Source organism: Anomaloglossus baeobatrachus, chromosome 6, assembly GCF_048569485.1.
Source record: "Anomaloglossus baeobatrachus isolate aAnoBae1 chromosome 6, aAnoBae1.hap1, whole genome shotgun sequence".
Classification (NCBI taxonomy): Eukaryota; Metazoa; Chordata; class Amphibia; order Anura; family Aromobatidae; genus Anomaloglossus; species Anomaloglossus baeobatrachus.
The window spans coordinates 579,160,196-579,183,578 of record NC_134358.1 but is presented as its reverse complement, the minus strand read 5'-3'; the positions used below and the strand labels follow the sequence as shown (position 1 = coordinate 579,183,578).

Genomic DNA, 23,383 nt, shown 5'->3' with positions numbered 1-23,383 from the left:
CCAAGAGTTACGAACTGGCCCTGCATGTTACAAACCAGAGCCACTAGATTGGCCCTGCCTCACATAACCAGCCAAGAGATACTAGACTGGCTCTGAGCTACATTACCAGCCAGGAGGTAGGTACACTACAGCTCAAAAGTTTAGGGTCACTTACATATTTCCTTATTTTTTAAAGAAAAGCACATTTATTTATTTTTTTTTCAATGAAGCTAACATTAAATTAAACAGAAATCCCCTCTATACATTGTTAATGAGATAAATGACTATTCTAGCTTCAAAAGTCTGGTTTGGAATGCAATATCTACATATGTGTATAGAGGCCCATTTCCAACAACCACCACTGCAGTGTCCTAATGGTACTTTGTGTTTGCTAACTGTGTTAGAAGGCTAATGGATGGTTAGAAAACCCTTGAAAGCCCTTGTGTTGTGAATGTTAGTTATGTCTTGGCTGCTGGGAGGCTCCCTCTGGTGGCCAGGAAGGGTTTGCACATAGACCAGGTGGGTTGTGCAGTGGGTGTTTCCTTTCCTAACTCTCTGCTTATTTAAGTCCTGGTCTGATTGCGGGCTGTTGCCGGATGTCAGTTGTTCTTTGTATCTCTAGCCTGCTTAATCCTGTTCTACATTTCATCCACTCCAGATAAGTTCTTGCTCTTTATTTATTGTCTGGTTCTTTTGCTTATCTGGGTTTGTCATTTGTTGTGGTTGGTTTCAGTTTATTTCCTTCTAGGGATTTTCCTCCTCAGTGGATTGTTGGGGAACTCCCTGCAGTTCTGTGTGGAGTATAGCTCCTTTGGGTCCATGTGTTTATGGCTTGTTGACTTTGTTATGATTCTTGTTTTCTGTTCATTGGTATGACAAGGGCACCTGGTATAGGACGGAGTTCAGATCGAGCGATCTGAGGGCCTTTTTGTACTATCAGGAAGTTGGTATTTTGCAGGGTTTTTCTCTGGCCACCATCAGTCCCTTTCCTGTCCTTTCCTATTTTAGTCAGCGGGGGCCTCACCTTTTGCAAATCCTGTCATCTACCTGTGTATTGTGTTTTCCTATATCACCGCAGTCTTTGAATGTGGGGGGCTTGCTATTCTTGTCTATTTTCTGAGGCAGAGAGTTATTCATCTTTCCTACCTTTAGGATAGTTAGTTCTCTGGCTGGGTTCGCGGTGCACAGGATGTTAGTTCACCCCTCGGCTACTTCTAGTTGTGTTGGTTAGTAAGGGGATGGCGGCCAGATTAGTTGCCAAGGCTCTTGTCACCTTTTTGCCAATGATTTGTGGTGATCTTCCATGGTTCCGGATCATAACAGTACATCCGGCCCACAAATTTAAAGGGTACTCTTAAGAAGGAAAAAAAAAAAGCTGCTGAGAAATTTTTTTTTTTTTTGGTGTTTTTCCTCTTCTTCTTTGGGTTCTGTGGAAGATTTCTTTGTCTAGCATGGATGAATTGGGTGAGCGTGTTGCTCATCTTGATGCTAAGGTTCGTCGTATAGAGTCTTATCTTGCACGGACTCCCCTTGCAGAGCCTAAGATTCCCGTTCCTGAATTTTTTTCGGGAGATAGGTCGAGATTTTTGAGCTTCAAAAATAATTGTAAATTATTTTTTGACCTGCGCCCTAAGTCCTCAGGGAATCCCGTACAGCAGGTTAAGATTGTCATCTCCTTGCTGCGTGGTGACCCTCAGGACTGGGCCTTCTCTTTAGCGTCTGATGATCCGATTCTCAATGATGTAGACTCCTTTTTTCAGGCCTTGGGATTATTATATGACGAACCCAATATTGTGGACCAAGCAGAAAAGGTCTTGTTGTCCTTAACTCAGGGTTTGGATTCTGCAGAAACGATTTGTCAGAAATTTCGAAAGTGGGCGGTCCTCACCAAATGGAATGATGATGCGCTTGCGGCTCTTTTTCGCAAGGGTATTGCGGATGCTGTGAAGGATGTAATGGTAGGATTTCCCATCCCTTCTGGTCTTGATGCCTCTATGACCTTGGCCATTCAGATTGATAGGCGGTTACGTGAGCGCAGGAAGATACCTGCTGGTTTTGTGCCTGTGGACCAGCCTTTGGAGCCTATGGAGTGTGATAGGGTCCTTTCTAATGCTAGTCGGCAGGGGTTCAGACGGAAGAATAGACTGTGCTTCTATTGTGGAGACGCTTCTCATAACATCTCTGTCTGCCCTAAACGTGAAAGGAGATTGGCTACTTCTGTTACTGTGGGTTCTTTGCAACCAAAGTTTCTTTTGTCTGTCCCATTGATTTGCTCATTGTCTTCCTTTTCTGCATTTGCCTTTGTGGACTCAGGGGCAGCGCTCAATTTGATGGATTTTGGGTTTGCTAGGGATTGTGGTTTTCCCATGGTTCCTTTGCAAACTCCTATTCCTTTAAGGGGCATTGATGCTACCCCTTTGGCAGAACATAAACCCCAATTTTGGACCCAGGTGCCTATGAGAGTTGCACCAGCGCATCAGGAAACTTGTACATTTTTAGTATTGCATAATCTACAAGATACCTTGGTACTGGGATTTCCGTGGTTGCAGACCCATAATCCGGTTCTTGACTGAAGATCCTTGTCGGTAGCTAGTTGGGGTTGTCAAGGTTTGCATCAGGACCTTTCCTTGTCGTCCCCGTCTGCTCAGGCAGTTGATGTTCCGGCCTTCTTGTCTGATTTCCGTGATGTATTTAATGACCAGGAATCTGATTCTCTGCCCCCACACCGGGACTGTGACTGTGCCATTGAGCTGGTGCCGGATGTAAATTTCCTAAGGGGCGGATTTTCAACTTGTCTGTGCCCGAACATGATGCCATGCGGTCATACATCAGGGAATCATTGGAGAAGGGGCACATTCGGCCCTCATCTTCTCCTTTGGGTGCCGGCTTCTTCTTTGTTGCTAAGAAAGATGGGTCGTTGAGGCCTTGTATTGATTACCGTCTTCTTAATAAAATTACGGTCAAATATCAGTGCCCTTTGCCTCTGATGTCTGATCTTTTCTCTAGAGTGAAGAGTGCCAAATGGTTTACGAAACTGGATCTCAAGGGTGCGTATAATCTCATCCGTATTAAGGAGGGTGATGAATGGAAGACGGCTTTTAATACTCCTGAGGGGCATTTTGAGTACCTAGTGATGCCTTTTGGGCTCCCTAATGCACCCTCCGTCTTCCAGGCCTTCATGAATGATATTTTTCGGGACCTTATTGGTAAATTTTTGATTGTGTATTTGGATGACATCTTGATTTTTTCTGATGATTGGGACTCTCATGTGGGGCAAGTACGGGAGGTTTTTCAGATACTTAAGGATCATGCACTGTACGTTAAGGGGTCAAAGTGCCTCTTTGGGGTGCACAGGATTTCCTTTTTGGGCTTCATCCTGTCTCCCTCCGCTATTGAAATGGACCCGGTTAAGGTTCAGGCTGTTTACGACTGGGTGCAACCGACTTCTCTAAAATCCCTGCAGCGGTTTTTGGGGTTTGCTAATTTTTACCGTAAATTTATAGCCAATTTTTCTGCCATTGTAAAACCTCTGACAGATTTGACAAAGAAGGGAGCTGATGCTGAGCATTGGACCCCAGAGGCGATTGTGGCCTTCCAGGAGCTTAAAAGGCGATTCACTTCTGCCCCAGTTCTGCAGCAACCTGATGTGTCTCGCCCATTTCAAGTTGAGATCGATGCCTCGGAGATCGGAGCAGGTGCTGTTCTGTCTCAACGAGACGCTACTTCGGGTAAACTTAAGCCCTGTGCCTTTTTCTCTCGGAAGTTTGCTCCTTCTGAACGGAATTATGATGTGGGGAACCGGGAATTATTGGCTATGAAGTGGGCATTTGAAGAGTGGAGGCATTGGTTGGAGGGGGCTAGGCATCAAGTGGTGGTGCTTACGGACCACAAGAATCTCATCTATCTGGAATCGGCCAAGAGGTTGAATCCTCGGCAGGCCAGGTGGGCTTTGTTTTTTACCCGGTTTAATTTTGTGGTCTCTTTTTTGCCGGGCACCAAGAATGTTAAGGCCGATGCCCTTTCCAGGAGTTTCTGCGCTGACTCTTTGGATGTTGTCGAACCGTCTACTATCCTGAATGATGGTGTAGTTCTCTCGGCCATTTCGCCTGATCTGCGGTTGGCACTGGCGGAATTTCAGGGGGATAAACCGGAGAGATGTCCTACAGGGAAACTGTTTGTCCCAGACCAATGGAGAGACCGAGTTGTCTCTGAGGTTCATTGCTCTGTTTTGGCAGGTCATCCTGGCATTTTTGGTACTCGGGATCTTGTGAGATGCTCTTTTTGGTGGCCTTAACTGTCCCGAGATGTCCGTCGTTTTGTGCAGTCGTGTAGAGTTTGTTCTAGGTCCAAGCCCGGTTGTTCACGTTCTAGTGGGCTATTATTGCCTTTGCCTGTACCTAAGAAACCTTGGACGCACATCTCTATGGATTTTATTTCAGAGCTTCCCGTCTCTCAGAAAATGACTGTGATTTGGGTGATCTGTGACAGATTCTCCAAGATGGTCCACTTGGTTCCCCTATCTAAGTTGCCGTCTTCATCAGAGTTGGTGCCTTTGTTTTTGCAACATGTTGTCCGTTTGCATGGTATTCCCAAAAACATTGTTTCTGACAGAGGGTGCAGTTTGTATCCAGGTATTGGAGGATTTTTTGCTCCAAATTGGGTGTTCAGCTGTCTTTCTCCTCGGCGTTTCATCCTCAGACCAACGGTCAGACTGAAAGGGCTAACCAGACCCTGGAGACCTATTTACGGTGTTTTGTTTCTGCGGATCAGGATGACTGGGTTTCGTTCTTGCCTTTGGCTGAATTTGCCCTTAACAATAGAGCTAGCTCTACCACGTTGGTGTCCCCCTTTTTCTGCAATTTTGGGTATCACACTAGGTTCCTCTCAGGGCAGCTTGAGGCGTCTGACTGTCCGGGGGTGTATTCGTTGGTCGACAGGATGCAGCAGATTTGGGGGCAGGTAGTGGATAAATTGTTTCAGTCCCAAGAAACTGCCCAAAAGTTTGCCAACCGGCGTCGGACTGTTGGTCCCCGGTTTAAAGTAGGGGACATGGTGTGGTTGTCCTCTAAAAATATTCCTATGAGAGTTCCATCTCCCAAATTTAAGCCCAGATTTATTGGACCTTTATAAGATTTCGGAGATTATTAACCCTGTATCTTTCCGTTTGACTCTGCCTGTGTCATTTAAGATTCACAATGTCTTCCATAAGTCCTTGTTGAAGAAACATGTGGAGCCGGCAGTTCCTGCAGCAGCGCCTCCTGACCCTGTTTTGGTACAAGGGGATCTGGAGTATGAGGTTGAAAAAATTCTGGATTCCCGTCGCAGTAGGCGTCAGCTTCAGTACCTTGTGAAATGGAAGGGTTATGGGCAGGAGGATAACTCTTGGGTTGTGGCTTCTGACATTCATGCGGACAGGTTGGTTCGCGCCTTCCATCATGCTCATCCCGAGCGACCCGGTGGCGTGGGTGAGGGTTCGGTGACCCCTCCTCAAGGGGGGGGGGTACTGTTGTGAATGTTAGTTATGTCTTGGCTGCTGGGAGGCTCCCTCTGGTGGCCAGGAAGGGTTTGGACAGAGACCAGGTGGGTTGTGCAGTGGGTGTTTCCTTTCCTAACTCTCTGCTTATTTAAGTCCTGGTCTGATTGCAGGCTGTTGCCGGATGTCAGTTGTTCTTTGTATCTCCAGCCTGCTTAATCCTGTTCTACATTTCATCCACTCCAGATAAGTTCTTGCTCTTTATTTATTGCCTGGTTCTTTTGCTTATCTGGGTTTGTCATTTGTTGTGGTTGGTTTCAGTTTATTTGCTTGCAGGGATTTTCCTCCTCAGTGGATTGTTGAGGAACTCCCTGCAGTTCTGTGTGGAGTATAGCTCCTTTGGGTCCATGTGTTTATGGCTTGTTGACTTTGTTATGATTCTTGTTTTCTGTTCATTGGTATGACAAGAGCGCCTGGTATAGGACGGAGTTCAGATCGAGCGATCTGAGGGCCTTTTTGTACTATCAGGAAGTTGGTATTTTGCAGGGTTTTTTTCTGGATACCATCAGTCCCTTTCCTGTCCTTTCCTATTTTAGTCAGTAGGGCCTCACCTTTTGCTAATCCTGTCATCTACCTGTGTATTGTGTTTTTCCTATATCACCGCAGTCTTTGAATGTGGGGGGCTTGCTATTCTTGTCTATTTTCTGAGGCAGAGAGTTATTCATCTTTCCTACCTTTAGGATAGTTAGTTCTCCGGCTGGGTTCGCGGTGCACAGGATGTTAGTTCACCCCTCGGCTACTTCTAGTTGTGTTGGTTAGTAAGGGGATGGCGGCCAGATTAGTTGCCAAGGCTCTTGTCACCTTTTTGCCAATGATTTGTGGTGATCTTCCATGGTTCCGGATCATAACACCCTTGTGTAAGTATGTTAGCACAGCTGAAAACAGTTTTGCTGATTAGAGAAGCTATAAAACTGACCTTCCTTTGAGCTAGTTGAGAATCTGGAGCTAGTTGAGAATCTGGAGCATTACATTTGTTAGTTCCATTAAACTCTCAAAATGGCCAGAAAAAGAGAACTTTCATGTGAAACTCGACAGTCTATTCCTGTTCTTAGAAATGAAGGATATTCCATGCGAGAAATTGCCAAGAAACTGAAGATTTCCTATAGCGGTGCATACTACTCCCTTCAGAGGAGAGCACAAACAGGCTCTAACCAGAGTAGAGGGAAGTGGAGGCCGCGCTGCACAACTGAGCAACAAGACAAGTACATTACAGTCTCTAGTGTGAGAAATCCACGCCTCACAGGTCCTCAACTGGCAGCTTCATTACATAGTACCCGCAAAACGCCAGTGTCACCGTCTATAGTGAAGAGGCGACTCCGGGATGCCGGCCTTCAGGGCAGAGTGACAAAGAAAAAGCCATATCTTAGACTGGCCAAAAAAAGGAAAAGATTAATATGGGCAAAAGAACACAGACATTGCACAGAGGAAGATTGGGAAAAAGTGTTATGGACAGACGAATCCAAGTGTGAGGTGTTTGGATCACACAAAACATTTGTGAGACACAGAACAACTGAAAAGATGCTGGAAGACTGCCTGACGCCATCTGTCAAGCATGGTGGAGGTCATGTGATGGTCTGGGGTTGCTTTGTGCTGGTAAAGTGGGAGATTTGTAAGGTAAAAGGGATTGTGAATAAGGAAGGCTATCACTCCATTTTATAACGCCATGCCATACCATGTGGACAGCGCTTGATTGGAGCCAATTTCATCCTACACCAGGACAATGACCCAAAGCCACCTCCAAATTATGCATGAACTATTTAGGGAAGAAGCCGGCAGCCGGTATCTATCTGTAATGGAGTGGCCCAGTCACCAGATCTCAACCCTATAGAGCTGTTGTGGGAGCAGCTTGACCGTACGGTACCAAAAAGTGCCCATCAAGACAATCCAACTTGTGGGGGGGGGGGCATGGGGCGAAATATCTCCAGATACCTCCGCAAATTACCAGCTAGAACACCAAAGGTCTGCAAAGCTGGAATTGTGCAAAGGAGCGATCTGTGCCGAAAGCCAAGTGTGAGGAGAACATTATTATTACATGTAACAATCATTATTCCTGACCTCGTCACTGTCTGCACCAGATTCTCTATTCATTATACAGCTCATCTGATGAATACTAGGAGGAGATTCATGGAAAGACAAAATTGTCTGGTGACCCCAAACCTTTGAACAGTAGCTAGCCCCACCCCATGTGACTAACTGTAAGCAACTAGACTGGCCCCAACACATGTGATGAACCTGGAGCCACTAGACTGTCCCTGCCCCACATGACCAGCCAATAGTTACTAAAATGGCCCTGACCCACGTGACTAAAAGAAGCCACTACACTGGCCCCGACCAAGTGACCAGCCAAAAGTTCCTAGACTGGCCCCACCTCATGACTAACCAGGAGCCACTACACTGGCCCCGGACCATCTGACCAACCAGGAGTTACTAAACGGGCCCTGCCCCATGTGACCAGCCAAGAGTTACCGGACTGGCCCTGCCCAGAGTGACTAAACAGCAGCCAGAAGACTGGCCCCGCTCAAATGACCAGCAAAGAGTTACTAGACTGGCTCCACCTCATGTGACCAACCAGAAGTTACCAGACTGGCTCTGCCCCACGCGATAAGTCAAGAGTTACCGAACTGGCCTTGCCGTACATTACCAACCGGCAGCCACTAGAATGACCCTACCCAGCGACCAGCCAGGAGCCAATAGACTGGCCCGACCTCATATGACCAACCAGAAGTTACCAGACTGGCTCTGCCCCACGCGACAAGTCAAGGGTTACCGAACTGGCCAAGCCGTACATTACCAACCGGCAGCCACTAGAATGACCCTACCCAGCGACCAGCCAGGAGCCATTAGACTGGCCCGACCTCATATGACCAACCAGGAGCCACTAGACGGGCTCAGTTCTCTGAAACAAGTTCTGCGTTCCACAGCTATGGCTATGCATTGACAATATCTCAATACACCAAGAGACAGTACAATCCTTCATGCGGTCATACCTGCTACGTGTCTGCGGCACACCAGGCAGCAATCCCCGGGCTCCTGCACCTTCACCTCCCCCTGTAATAACAAACTGCTCATTACACAATAAACATTCCTATTCCTGGTGTCGGTGTGACGTAATAATTGCCCCCCGGCGTGATGTAATCATTCATCGTCCCCCCCGGTGTGATGTAATCATCCATCGCCCCCCGGTGTGATGTAATCATCCATCGCCCCCCGGTGTGATGTAATCATCCATCGTCCCCCCCGGTGTGATGTAATCATCCATCGCCCCCCGGTGTGATGTAACCATCCATCGCCCCCCCCCCCGGTGTGATGTAATCATCCATCGTCCCCCCCCCGGTGTGATGTAATCATCCATTGGCCCCCCCCCGGTGTGATGTAATCATCCATCGTCCCCCCCCGGTGTGATGTAATCATCCATCGTCCCCCCCGGTGTGATGTAATCATCCATCGCCCCCCCCCGGTGTGATGTAATCATCCATCGCCCCCCCCGGTGTGATGTAATCATCCATCGCCCCCCGGTGTGATGTAATCATCCATTGTCCCCCCCGGTGTGATGTAATCATCCATCGCCCCCCGGTGTGATGTAACCATCCATCGCCCCCCCCCCCCGGTGTGATGTAATCATCCATCGTCCCCCCCCCGGTGTGATGTAATCATCCATTGGCCCCCCCCCGGTGTGATGTAATCATCCATCGTCCCCCCCCGGTGTGATGTAATCATCCATCGCCCCCCCCCGTGTGATGTAATCATCCATCGCCCCCCCCGGTGTGATGTAATCATCCATCGCCCCCCCCGGTGTGATGTAATCATCCATCGCCCCCCCCCGGTGTAATGTAATCATTCATCGTTCCCCCCCGGTGTGATGTAATCATCCATCGCCCCCCGGTGTGATGTAATCATCCATCGCCCCCCGGTGTGATGTAATCATCCATCGCCCCCCGGTGTGATGTAATCATCCATCGCCCCCCCCGGTGTGATGTAATCATCCATCGCCCCCCCGGTGTGATGTAATCATCCATCGCCCCCCCCCGGTGTGATGTAATCATCCATCGCCCCCCCCGGTGTGATGTAATCATCCATCGCCCCCCCCCCCCCCCGCTGTAATGTAATCATTCATCGTCCCCCCCGGTGTGATGTAATCATCCATCGGCCCCCCCCCGGTGTGATGTAATCATCCATCGGCCCCCCCGGTGTGATGTAATCATCCATCGTCCCCCCCCGGTGTGATGTAATCATCCATTGTCCCCCCCGGTGTGATGTAATCATTCATCGTCCCCCCCGGTGTGATGTAAATGGCCCCCCCCCCGGTGTGATGTAATCATCCATCGCCCCCCCCGGTGTGATGTAATCATCCATCGCCCCCCCCCCCCCGGTGTGATGTAATCATCCATCGCCCCCCCCCCCCCCGCTGTAATGTAATCATTCATCGTCCCCCCCCGGTGTGATGTAATCATCCATCGGCCCCCCCCCGGTGTGATGTAATCATCCATCGGCCCCCCCGGTGTGATGTAATCATCCATCGTCCCCCCCCGGTGTGATGTAATCATCCATTGTCCCCCCCGGTGTGATGTAATCATTCATCGTCCCCCCCGGTGTGATGTAAATGGCCCCCCCCCCCCGGTGTGATGTAATCATCCATCGCCCCCCCCGGTGTGATGTAATCATCCATCGCCCCCCCCCCCCGGTGTGATGTAATCATCCATCGCCCCCCCCCCCCGGTGTGATGTAATCATCCATCGGCCCCCCCCGGTGTGATGTAATCATCCATCGCCCCCCCCCCGGTGTGATGTAATCATCCATCGCCCCCCCCCGGTGTGATGTAATCATCCATCGCCCCCCCCCCGGTGTGATGTAATCATCCATCGGCCCCCGGTGTGATGTAATCATCCATCGCCCCCCCGGTGTGATGTAATCATCCATCGCCCCCCCGGTGTGATGTAATCATTCATCGTCCCCCCCCCGGTGTGATGTAATCATCCATCGCCCCCCCCGGTGTGATGTAATCATCCATCGCCCCCCCGGTGTGATGTAATCATTCATCGCCCCCCCGGTGTGATGTAATCATTCATCGTCCCCCCCCCGGTGTGATGTAATCATCCATCGCCCCCCCCCGGTGTGATGTAATCATCCATCGCCCCCCCCCCCGGTGTGATGTAATCATCCATCGGCCCCCGGTGTGATGTAATCATCCATCGCCCCCCCGGTGTGATGTAATCATCCATCGCCCCCCCGGTGTGATGTAATCATTCATCGTCCCCCCCCCGGTGTGATGTAATCATCCATCGCCCCCCCCGGTGTGATGTAATCATCCATCGCCCCCCCCCCCCCCGGTGTGATGTAATCATCCATCGCCCCCCCGGTGTGATGTAATCATCCATCGGCCCCCGGTGTGATGTCAGCGGTCTCCTCACCTCGGCACAGTGGAGCGGTGGACAGTTTGTGGCACAGACTCCAATCCCATTAACACAGCGACACATGTGGCATCCGTCCTGCCAGTCCTCTCCGGGCTGCACAGAATATAATCCAAAGTCTATCAGTGAACCGCGGGGTGATTATCGGGCGTCAGGTCTGTGGGTGTCAGGACCGCGGGGTGATTATTGAGTGTCAGGACCGCGGGGTGATTATTGGGTGTCAGGACCATGGAGTGATTATCGGGTGTCAGGACCGCGGGGTGATTATTGGGTGTCAGGACTGCAGGGTGATTATTGGGTGTCAGGACCACGGGGTGATTATCGGGTGTCAGGACCACGGGGTGATTATTGGGTGTCAGGACCGCGGGGTGATTATTGGGTGTCAGGACCGCGGGGTGATTAATGAGTGTCAGGACCACGGGGTGATTATCGGGTGTCAGGACCACGGGGTGATTATTGGGTGTCAGGACCGCGGGGTGATTATTGGGTGTCAGGACCGCGGGGTGATTATTGGGTGTCAGGACTGCAGGGTGATTATTGGGTGTCAGGACCGCGGGGTGATTATTGGGTGTCAGGACTGCGGGGTGATTATTGGGTGTCAGGACCATGGGGTGATTATTGGGTGTCAGGACCATGGGGTGAATATTGGGTGTCAGGACCGCGGGGTGATTATTGGGTGTCAGGACCGCGGGGTGATTATTGGGTGTCAGGACCATGGGGTGATTATTGGGTGTCAGGACCGCGGGGTGATTATTGGGTGTCAGGACCGCAGGGTGATTATTGGGTGTCAGGACCGCAGGGTGATTATTGGGTGTCAGGACCGCAGGGTGATTATTGGGTGTCAGGACTGTGGGGTGATTATCGGGCGTCAGGACCATGGGGTGAGTATTGGGTGTCAGGACCATGGGGTGAGTATTGGGTGTCGGGACCACTGGGTGAGTATTGGGTGTCGGGACCACTGGGTGAGTATTGGGTGTCGGGACCGCGGGTTGATTATCGGGTGTCGGGACCGCGGGGTGATTATCGGGTGTCGGGACCACTGGGTGATTATCGGGTGTCGGGACCACTGGGTGATTATCGGGTGTCGGGACCACTGGGTGAGTATCGGGTGTCGGGACCACTGGGTGAGTATCGGGTGTCGGGACCACTGGGTGAGTATCGGGTGTCGGGACCACTGGGTGAGTATTGGGTGTCGAGACCACTGGGTGAGTATTGGGTGTCGGGACCACTGGGTGAGTATTGGGTGTCGGGACCGCTGGGTGAGTATTGGGTGTCGGGACCACTGGGTGAGTATTGGCTGTCGTGACCGCAGGGTGATTATCAGGTGTCCACACAGGGCGGGATTCTCTTCAGTCCCAGCAGGCGCAGTGATGATGGGTATACTCACCAGATAGTCCTGCTCTTGGTGCTGACACTCGCACTGCTCGGCGGTCACACACTTGCCTTGGCTGCTGCGGTACGCCCCTGCCTCACACACACAGCCGCCCGCGGCCCCCGCACTGCAGTTTCTGTGCTGCTCTTTATAGATGTCCTGACAGGTCCGCTCACAGGAGTCCTCACCGGGGACCGAGCGCATCCACCTCTCCCCAACGGGGCAACCTGCACACAGGGCGTCACGGGCTTAGGTAGTCGGTGCAGTGTATTGGGCATATACTCAGAATGGTGTATCCAGTATGCACACACTCAGGGGCCCCTTTATCAGGGGTGCACACACTCGGGGGCCACTGATCAGGGGTGCACACACTCAGGGGCCCCTTTATCAGGGGTGCACACACTCGGGGGCCACTGATCAGGGGTGCGCACACTCGGGGGCCACTGTATTAGGGGTGCACACACTCGGGGGCCACTGTATTAGGGGTGCACACACTTGGGGGCCACTGTATCAGGGGTGCACAAACTCGGGGGGGGGCCCTGTATCGGGGGTGCACACACTCGGGGGACCACTATATAGGGGGTGCACAAACTCGGGAGGCCCTGTATCGGGTGTGCATACACTCAGGGGCCCCTGTATTGGGTGTGCATACACTCAGGGGCCCCTGTATTGGGTGTGCATACACTCAGGGGCCCCTGTATCGGGTGTGCATACACTCAGGGGCCCCTGTATCGGGTGTGCATACACTCAGGGGCCCCTGTATCGGGTGTGCATACACTCAGGGGCCCCTGTATTGGGTGTGCATACACTGGGAGGCCGTGCATCTTGAGTGTATACACTGGGGGGGCCCCTGTATTGGATGTGAATAAACTCGGAGGCCCCTGCGTGCATACACCCGGGGGCCCTGTATCGGGTGTGTATACACTCGGCGGCCCCTGTATCTTGAGTGTATACACTTGTGGGCCCCTGTATCAGGTGTGCATAAACTCGGAGGCCCCTGCGTGCATACACCCAGGGGCCCCTGTATCAGGGGTCCATATGCACGGGGCCCCCTGTTTCAGAAGTGCATACACTTAGGGGGCCCCTGTATAAGGTGTGCATATGCATGGGGGCCCTTGTATGGGGCGGTGCATACACATGGGGGCGCCTGTATCAGGGGTGCATACACTCGGGGGGGACCTGTATCAGGGATCCCCTTTATAGGGGGTGTATACACTTGGTAGCCCCTGTATCGGCGTGCAGTGTAGCAGAGCGAGCCAGTGCCATATCAGGTGGACCCCACTACTTACTGCAGTCGGGGAGCTCACACCCCCTCTGGCGGGTCGGGGGTCCAATACATTCCTCCCCGTCGTACAGCCGTTGTCGGATCTGATGCCGCTGTGAAGTTTGGACTCCATTTCCACAAGTTGAAGAACATGAAGACCAGGCCGACCACTGCGACCACTCACAGTCCACTGCAAGATAGACACGTATAAACCACTGCCAGACCGAGCGGGGTGCAGAACCCCTGCAGTGCTGAGAATCTCACCTGCACAGTCCTGAGCGGAGCACACAAAGCTTCCTCTATGGCAGGAGCTGCAGGAGAGAGGAACATGTCTATTAAAGGCTTATTACACAATCCTGTACCTGCCCCTCCCCTGAGCTGCACAAGACCCTATCATCTCCACCTGCCCCTCCCCTGAGCTGCACAAGACCCTACCATCTCCACCAGCCCCTCCCCTGAGCTGCACAAGACCCTATCATCTCCACCTGCCCCTCCCCTGAGCTGCACAAGATGCTATCATCTCCACCTGCTCCTCCCCTGAGCTGCACAAGATCCTATCATCTCCACCTGCCCCTCCCCTGAGCTGCACAAGACCCTATCATCTCCACCTGCTCCTCCCCTGAGCTGCACAAGACCCTATCATCTCCACAAGACCCTATCATCTCCACCTGCTCCTCCCCTGAGCTGCACAAGACCCTATCATCTCCACCTGCTCCCTCCCCTGAGCTGCACAAGACCCTATCATCTCCACCTGCCCCTCCCCTGAGCTGCACAAGACCCTATCATCTCCACCTGCTCCTCCCCAGAGCTGCACAAGACCCTATCATCTCCACCTGCTCCTCCCCTGAGCTGTTCCTGCCCCTCCCCTTTTCTCCACCTGCACTCCCCTGAGCTGCACAAGACCCTCTCATCTGTACCTGCCCCTCCCCTTATCTGTACTTACCCCAGACCTTACCTGCACCGGCCCATCCCTTTATTTGTACCTGCCCCTCGCCTTAGCTGTAAGCTGCCCCTCCCCTTATCTCTACCTGCCCCCCCTTATCTCTTCCTGTCTCTGGTTCTTCTCCCCTCTCTCTCTGCACCCATCTTTCTAGCTTTATTTTGTCTGTCCCAACCTCTCCCCCCCTCTTCTCCTCCACACTCTTCTCCCTCCCCCAGCTCTTTTTTCTGTGTGCCTCACCTCCTTTGTCCCTGCTCCTTCTTTTTTATGCCCCATCTCTTCTCCCTCCCCACCTCCTCTTTCCTCCTTCTCTCTCCTACTCTGTCTTCTCCCTTCCTGCCCCGCCTTCCCAATCCAGACCCCTACTTCCTCCCACCCCACCTCTTTCTTCCTAGCCCCACCTTGTCCCTCCATGCCCAGCCTCTTTCTTCCTATCCCCGCCTTGTCCCTCCATGCCCCGCCTCTTTCTTCCTAACCCCGCCTTGTCCCTCCATGCCCCGCCTCTTCCCTCCCCACCCCGCTTCTCACCAGTTATTACACTGGTACTGTAGAGTTGTGCCCACTGGATATTCTCTACTTCTTTCTTCCATAGTGATATTTTCCGTCCAGAGGAGCTCGGGCCCTAAGGGGAGGACACAAGGACACTGCTCCGGGGCCACACAGCTCTCACCCTGCACAACCTGGGGACAATCAGGAGGATAGTGACTATTGCTCTGGCAGAGGAGAGGAGAATGTCTTCAGGAGCGGACACTGACAGAGACAATTGGGACCAAGTGCACATTTCTATGCATATTTCTATATACAGAGTACACATATACACAGTACACACATATACACAGTACACACATATACACAGTACATATGCACATATACACAGTACACACATATACACAGTACACACATATACACAGTACACACATATACACAGTACACACATATACACAGTACATATGCACATATACACAGTACATATGCACATATACACAGTACACACATATACACAGTACACACATATACACAGTACACACATATACACAGTACACACATATACACAGTACACACATATACACAGTACATATGCACATATACAGAGTACACACATATGAAGGAGGTATCCCTACAAGGCATATGTCTGGACTTTAAGAGACAGTACCCCTGTTTCACTTCTCATGGACTGGCCAAGAGGAACCTGACTGGTTATGTGTAACACTTTCCCATCACCCTGACAGGTTCTGGGTAACACTTTCCCATCACCCTGACAGGTTCTGGGTAACACTTTCCCATCACCCTGACAGGTTCTGGGTAACACTTTCCCATCACCCTGACAGGTTCTGGGTAACACTTTCCCATCACCCTGACTGGTTATGTGTAACACTTTCCCATCACCCTGACTGGTTATGTGTAACACTTTCCCATTACCCTGACAGGTTCTGGGTAACACTTTCCCATCACCCTGACAGGTTCTGGGTAACACTTTCCCATCACCCTGACAGGTTCTGGGTAACACTTTCCCATCACCCTGACTGGTTATGTGTAACACTTTCCCATCACCCTGACTGGTTATGTGTAACACTTTCCCATCACCCTGACAGGTTCTGGGTAACACTTTCCCATCACCCTGACTGGTTATGTGTAACACTTTCCCATCACCCTGACAGGTTCTGGGTAACACTTTCCCATCACCCTGACTGGTTATGTGTAACACTTTCCCATCACCCTGACAGGTTATGTGTAACACTTTCCCATCACCCTGACTGGTTATGTGTAACACTTTCCCATCACCCTGACAGGTTCTGGGTAACACTTTCCCATCACCCTGACTGGTTATGTGTAACACTTTCCCATCACCCTGACTGGTTATGTGTAACACTTTCCCATCACCCTGACTGGTTATGTGTAACACTTTCCCATCACCCTGACAGGTTCTGGGTAACACTTTCCCATCACCCTGACAGGTTCTGGGTAACACTTTTTGTCATGGAGAAAAATGATAAATCCACGAGCGATCTCTCTGACAAGGGACTGACACCCCTATACACCCCTATACACCCCTATACACCCCTATGCACTGTAGACATCAGTTATGAGAGGGCTCCTCATTAAACCTAGGACCCCGGTGTGGATAAGTGATTACAGCCGGTGAGGGAGACAGCCGGTCTGAACATTTGCGTACAAGAAGGCGGATTTCTGCCTTTCCTGCTATATCAGGGTGCAGCCATCAGAAGATCAGGTCAGACAGGCGCCAGTGTACAATCATACATACTGGGATGCGCATGGATCCTACAGTTATGGGATATGTATTTTGAGAATTATGAGAAAATGATGAACGTAAGACATCCTGCTGGATAATGACCGGGATCCTCCCAAATGAAAATCAGCCAATTAGATGATACCAGCCACGTCATGTTTCCAAAAAACGAACAGGTAAATTCATGATAAGGAAGATGCTGGTAATATCTCCCGCCTGTGACCTCCAGGGGCCAAGAAATCGTGGAGATTGGGGTTTCATAGTCTTCTGGGAACTGAAGCCACAGCCCATGTCCAGTCTCTTCTTCAGTCGCCAGAGGAGAGGTTTGTGGGTGTAGCATGGGTTAATAAAAATAAAATGCTAACATTCTAATCTGTGTACAATGCCAGGAGGAAACACTGCTGTAGGGTTGTTCCAAGTTTTCATTTCAGTGACCCACGTGTAGTCATTTTTATGTTCAGTAATTGTCTATATTGTATTGTTCCCTTTTGTAGAATCTTATTTTATATTTTTTTATAAACACTGCTTGGTCTTTTGGATTAAATATATAAAATGTTTTAGCTTTGTTCCTCTTGCTCTATAACCCGCAACCCCGAAGTCAAATGTTACCTATAACGGGTGTGCGATCTACCTGCATAAACGATTGGTGGTGGCAGCCACTTTCCTTGGGTTATTGTGGAGCAGTATATATCCCATGTGCTGGATCCGGTTATATACATGCAATATCCTCACTGTGAGCGTCACAATAATCAACCTAGTAGTGGAAACTGCCGGAGCCGCATATCTAGTGGTCAGTGAGTTGCGTAATTGTCCTGCCGATAGGGGGCAGCAGAGGGCTTGTTCATGACAAACTGGTGGCAGCAGTGGGATGTCTGTGTGACCCCCCAGCTGGTCATGACATTTTTCCTTCATCCCTGACATGCAGTGGGTAACACTTTCCAACAACCCTGGCTGGTCACTTATCATCCTGACGGGCTGTGGGAAACACTTTTGCCTGGAGCAGCTAACACTGGCCATCTTATAGTCTGTCATGACACTGGTCAACTGCATGTGACCACGTTCCTCACGGTCCTCATGCCTGCCTCCATCACCCTTAGCTCTGATTCCCACTTCTTTGAGGGGATCCTTAGCAACATCACCCCGCAGCGTGACGTGGCCGAGTTACCCTGTAAAATCAAACAGTTTTTTATCATGTTCTACATTAATGTACGTCAGGAACGTATTGTCACCAACTATCCAAGATCGGTCCCCATTAAAACATTTGAGAGGATGTTCTCAGACACCCCACTTCCCTCAACCCCTTCCACCACACCACTCTAGGAAAACATTACTGACTGCCAAAGACTGACAAGCACCCCTAATTCCAGTGATGGGGTCTTCCCGGGATAAGATCTTCAGGGAACACAAGGTTAAGGCAAATGAGAGTTTGCTCTGCATCGGGGTCCTTGAGCCTCAGTGACGATGTTGCCCACAGTATCCAGTTGCAAGTTTTTAAGGGCCCCATCACCTGTCCCATCCACAAAAAGAACAGCTGCACTAGGCCATTGGATGTTGGGTTCCTTTTCTGCCTCCCTGGGCAGGTGAGGCTAATATGTCCAGGTTGGTTCCAAGTGTAGTACCAGCAGGTATGAAATGCAGGCAAAGTGCTAGCAGATGGGGCAAGAACTGCCGAAGATCGTGCGGCAGGGCATTGTTGGTGGTTGTCGGCTTACTACCTTTCCAGTTAGTGAAGGACAATTTCCACACCTCAAGTGTACGGTTGGCCTCTAGGTATTGGCGATTTGTGCTACTTTGGCAACCTCCTTTGGTCCCAGTTAAAAAAAAAAAAAGTTTTAAAAAGTGAGATTATTGTAACTGATTTTCATATATTTTTTAATAATTTTGTAAGTAACAAAAAAATCTAGAGTTTTATTTTGTCTGAAATATATAGGAATAAAGCTATGCACTGGTATATAAAAACGTACCAGTACAATGTGCCTGTGAAGAAGAGGACGACCATTCAGCCATTACAGGGTTTGTCCACTCCTGGATATCTCCGGCTTAATCAGTTCAAGGGCCCTGGTGACACACTTTACACTTACCGAGAGGGACGCGACTTGTGTAAGGAGGCGGCTGCAGTCAATCAGCAGCTGCCAGTCAGATGCAGCCATCACTTTACCATTGGAGCGGATGGGGTATTGATCAGCTGCAGGCGTGGGACACAATGGGCAGCTGCAGGAGGTGAGCATCAGCAGCTGTTATTTTCTATAAGGTCCTGAACTGATTGGCTGTGGATGTCCAGCAGTAGACTGCCCCTTTAATAACATGCAGTATCTACACACATTACCCTCCTAAAAAAATCACTGCATAAACTCCAAGAAGAACGATATCTGCAATAATGAGAAATGCTGGCCATCCCCACACTTCATCTTCTAAGCATGTTTTACCCTCTTCAGGTTTCCAAAGACGCGAAGTGGCTAAAAGATATGACAGCTCGGACTGCACAGTTCATGGGCGGCCCGTCCACGGGGGGCCCGGACCTGCAGTGCAACAGTCCATCGGCTTCCCGGACCTACAGTGAGACAGTCCATGGGCAGCCCAGCCCTACAGTGCAACAGTCCATCGGCTTCCCGGACCTACAGTGAGACAGTCCATGGGCAGCCCAGCCCTGCAGTGTGACAGTACATGGGCTACCCGGACCTGCAGAGCGACAGTCCACGGGTGGCCTGGACCTGCAGTGCGACAGTCCACCGGCTTCCTGGACTTACAGTGAAACAGTCCATGGGCAGCCCAGCCCTGCAGAGTGACAGTCCACGGGTGGCCCGGACCTGCAGTGCGACAGTTCACAGGTTGCCCGGCCTGCAGTGCGACAGTCCACGGGCGGCCCGGACCTGCAGTGCGACAGTTCACAGGTTGACCGGACCTGCAGTGCGACAGTCCACGGGCGGCCCGGACCTGCAGTGCGACAGTCCACCGGCTAAACTGGCTGCAAAACGTCCGACCTGACTGGCCATCAGCCTATCGGTGTCCACACGTCATCAGTGAACACAGCTATAAACACCTGTACAAAGTCAACACAAGACTACAAGTCCCAGTATGCATGGACGGTCTGCAGCGCTCCTCACATGCTGGAGCTTGTAGTTCCACACCACACAGTGCTGCCTCTGGCGTTGGAGCCATAATTCTACCATGTGCTGCTTCCTGGTGCTTGTCAGACAGTGAGTAATATGAGTCTCCGCGGCATTCCTAGCCGATGTCGATATATTCGTCTATATACACCCCATATCCTCGTCACCCACCTTTCCGGGGAGGCAAGAACAGCCGGGCTCACAGGCGTCACTGATGCACGGGGTCTCGGGTCGGAGGTCGGCACAGGTCCGGGGGCAAGAACTGGCACAATTGCTGAACACCTGATCACCGGGGCAGCCTGGGGGAGGGAAGAGGATTATATATACACGACTAATTCAGTATATACCCTGCTTCACTGAAAATAAGACATCCCCTGAAAATAAGACCTAGGAGAGGTTTTGCTGAATTGCTAAATATAAGGCCTCCCCGAAAGTCAGACCTAGTAAATTCTTTGTTTGGAAGCCGAACAGAACACGGGGCACGTTGTACATGGAAATAATGGCAGCAGCAAGAAATCCGCGAAGGCTTCACAGTCTGTTTCTGCTGGATTGTGATGACCACTTCTGCACAGTAGATAATAAATGAGCCTTTTTTTTTTGTTCAACAATAAATGTGAATTCTTCTTCATAGAAAAATAAGACATCCCCCGAAAATATGACCTAGCGCATCTCTGGAGCAAACATTAATAGAAGACACGTTTATTTTCGGGGAAACACAACAATGCAGTAAAAATGCTTCCTACAATAAAAGACCCAAAAAAGCTGTCACTGGCAAGTCCTCAATAAAGTCTTCGACAGAAGCCGCCGTCCACGACAGATTCTGGGTCACAGACGTCAACTCTGACAATGGTTCTCACATGCGGCGGAGATGTGCCGGCAAAGGCGGGTGTTGTGAGAAGAAAGGCATGGCCAGCAAAGGCGGGTGTTGTGAGAAGAAAGGCATGGCCGGCAAAGGCGGGTGTTGTGAGAAGAAGGGCATGTCCGGCAAAGGCGGGCGATGTGAGAAGAAGGGCATGTCCGGCAAAGGCGGGTGTTGTGAGAAGAAAGGCATGGCCAGCAAAGGCGGGTGTTGTGAGAAGAAAGGCATGGCCAGCAAAGGCGGGTGTTGTGAGAAGAAAGGCATGGCCAGCAAAGGCGGGTGTTGTGAGAAGAAGGGCATGTCCGGCAAAGGCGGGTGTTGTAAGAAGAAAAGCATCGCCAGCAAAGGCGGGTGTTGTGAGAAGAAAGGCATGGCCAGCAAAGGCGGGTGTTGTGAGAAGAAAGGCATGGCCAGCAAAGGCGGGTGTTGTGAGAAGAAAGGCATGGCCAGCAAAGGCGGGTGTTGTGAGAAGAAGGGCATGGCCAGCAAAGGCGGGTGTTGTGAAAAGAAAGGCATCGCCGGCAAAGGCGGGTGTTGTGAGAAAAAAAAGGCATGGCCGGCAAAGGCGGGTGTTGTGAGAAGAAGGGCATGTCCCAGGTGGAGAGACCGGAGGCATCCAAATATACAAGCTCCAAACAGATATCACTGATGTGGCCTGGATATTACCGATACTACACAGATATCATTACACTACCCGCATCTACCAGGAAGAGGAGCTGTCACTGGCCACACTACACTACCGGCATCTGCCAGGAAGAGGAGCCATCACTGGCTACACTACACTACCCGCATCTACCAGGAAGAGGAGCCGTCACTGGCTACACTACACTACACTACACTACCCGCATCTGCCAGGAAGAGGAGCTGTCACTGGCTACACTACACTACCTGCATCTGCCAGGAAGATGAGCAGTCACTGGTTACACTTCACTACCCGCATCTACCAGGAAGATGAGCAGTCACTGGTTACACTTCACTACCCGCATCTACCAGGAGGAGGAGCCGTCACTGGCTACACTAAACTACCCGCAACTGCCAGGAAGAGGAGCTGTCACTGGCTACACTACACTACCTGCATCTGCCAGGAAGAGGAGCCGTCACTGACTACACTACACTACCGGCATCTACCAGGAAGAGGAGCCGTCACTGGCTACACTACACTACCTCAATCTGCTAGGAGAAGGAAGTCATCACTGGCTACACTACACTACCGGCATCTACCAGGAAGAGGAGCCATCACTGGTTACACTTCACTACCGGCATCTGCCAGGAAGAGGAGCCATCACTGGCTACACTACCTGCATCTACCAGGAAGAGGAGCAGTCACTGGCTACACTACACTATCTGCATCTGCCAGGAAGAGGAGCCGTCACTGGCCACACTACACTACCGGCATCTACCAGGAAGAGGAGCAGTCACTGGCTACACTACACTACCTGCATCTGCCAGGAAGAGGAGCCGTCACTGGCCACACTACACTACCGGCATCTACCAGGAAGAGGAGCCGTCACTGGCTACACTACACTACCTCAATCTGCTAGGAGAAGGAAGTCATCACTGGCTACACTACACTACACTATCTGCCAGGACGAGGAGCAGTCACTGGCTACACTACACTACCTGTATCTACCATGAAGAAGAGCCATCACTGGCTACACTGCACTACCTGCATCTACCAGGAAGAGGAGCCATCACTGGTTACACTACACTACCTGCATCTGCCAGGAAGAGGAGCCATCACTGGCTACACTACACTACACTACACTACACTACCTGCATCTATCAGGAAGAGGAGCCATCACTGGCTACACTACACTACCTGCATCTGCCAGGAAGAGGAGCCGTCACTGGCTACACTGTACTACCTGCATCTACCAGGAAGAGGAGCCATCACTGGTTACACTACACTACCCGCATCTACCAGGAAGAGGAGCAGTCACTGGCCACACTACACTATCTGCATCTGCCAGGAAGATGAGCAGTCACTGGCTACACTACACTACCTGCATCTACCAGGAAGAGGAGCAGTCATTGGCTACACTACCTGCATCTGCCAGGAAGAGGAGCCATCACTGGCTACACTGTACTACCTGCATCTACCAGGAAGAGGAGCCATCACTGGTTACACTACACTACCCGCATCTACCAGGAAGAGGAGCAGTCACTGGCCACACTACACTATCTGCATCTGCCAGGAAGATGAGCAGTCACTGGCTACACTACACTACCTGCATCTACCAGGAAGAGGAGCAGTCACTGGCTACACTACACTACCTGCATCTGCCAGGAAGAGGAGCCGTCACTGGCTACACTACACTACCTGCATCTACCAGGAAGAGGAGCCGTCACTGGCCACACTACACTACCTGCATCTACCAGGAAGAGGAGTCATCACTGGCTACACTACACTACACTACCTGCATCTGCCAGGAAGAGGAGCCATTGTCGCGGGCGGACAGGGGTTTTTGGGGGAACGCCGCTTGCCTGGGGAATCTCTGGCGCTCGGGTCCGGTGCTTCTGTTCCTCGGGGGCTCAAGCAGCGCCTCCTCGCCCACGAGTGAAAAGGGGGGAGATTTGGTGGTGGGATGTCAGTTGTGACGCCACCCACAGGGTTGTGGTGATGGTGGGCACCACCGCTGCTGGTGACGGGGGTTCCCGGGAGCGATGGCGGGG

General features: G+C 51.2%; 1 protein-coding gene across 1 annotated transcript in view; it reads right to left on the bottom strand.

Annotated features, from left to right (window-relative positions):
- The window catches only part of LOC142243992 (SCO-spondin-like), a 476,497-nt gene that overhangs the window by 8,548 nt on the left and 444,566 nt on the right, over positions 1 to 23,383 (bottom strand). Inside the window, 7 exon segments of the mRNA XM_075316177.1 lie at positions 8,500 to 8,560; positions 10,921 to 11,016; positions 12,308 to 12,519; positions 13,582 to 13,746; positions 13,821 to 13,867; positions 15,025 to 15,176; positions 20,023 to 20,150. Coding sequence (XP_075172292.1) covers positions 8,500 to 8,560; positions 10,921 to 11,016; positions 12,308 to 12,519; positions 13,582 to 13,746; positions 13,821 to 13,867; positions 15,025 to 15,176; positions 20,023 to 20,150 — 861 coding nt within the window.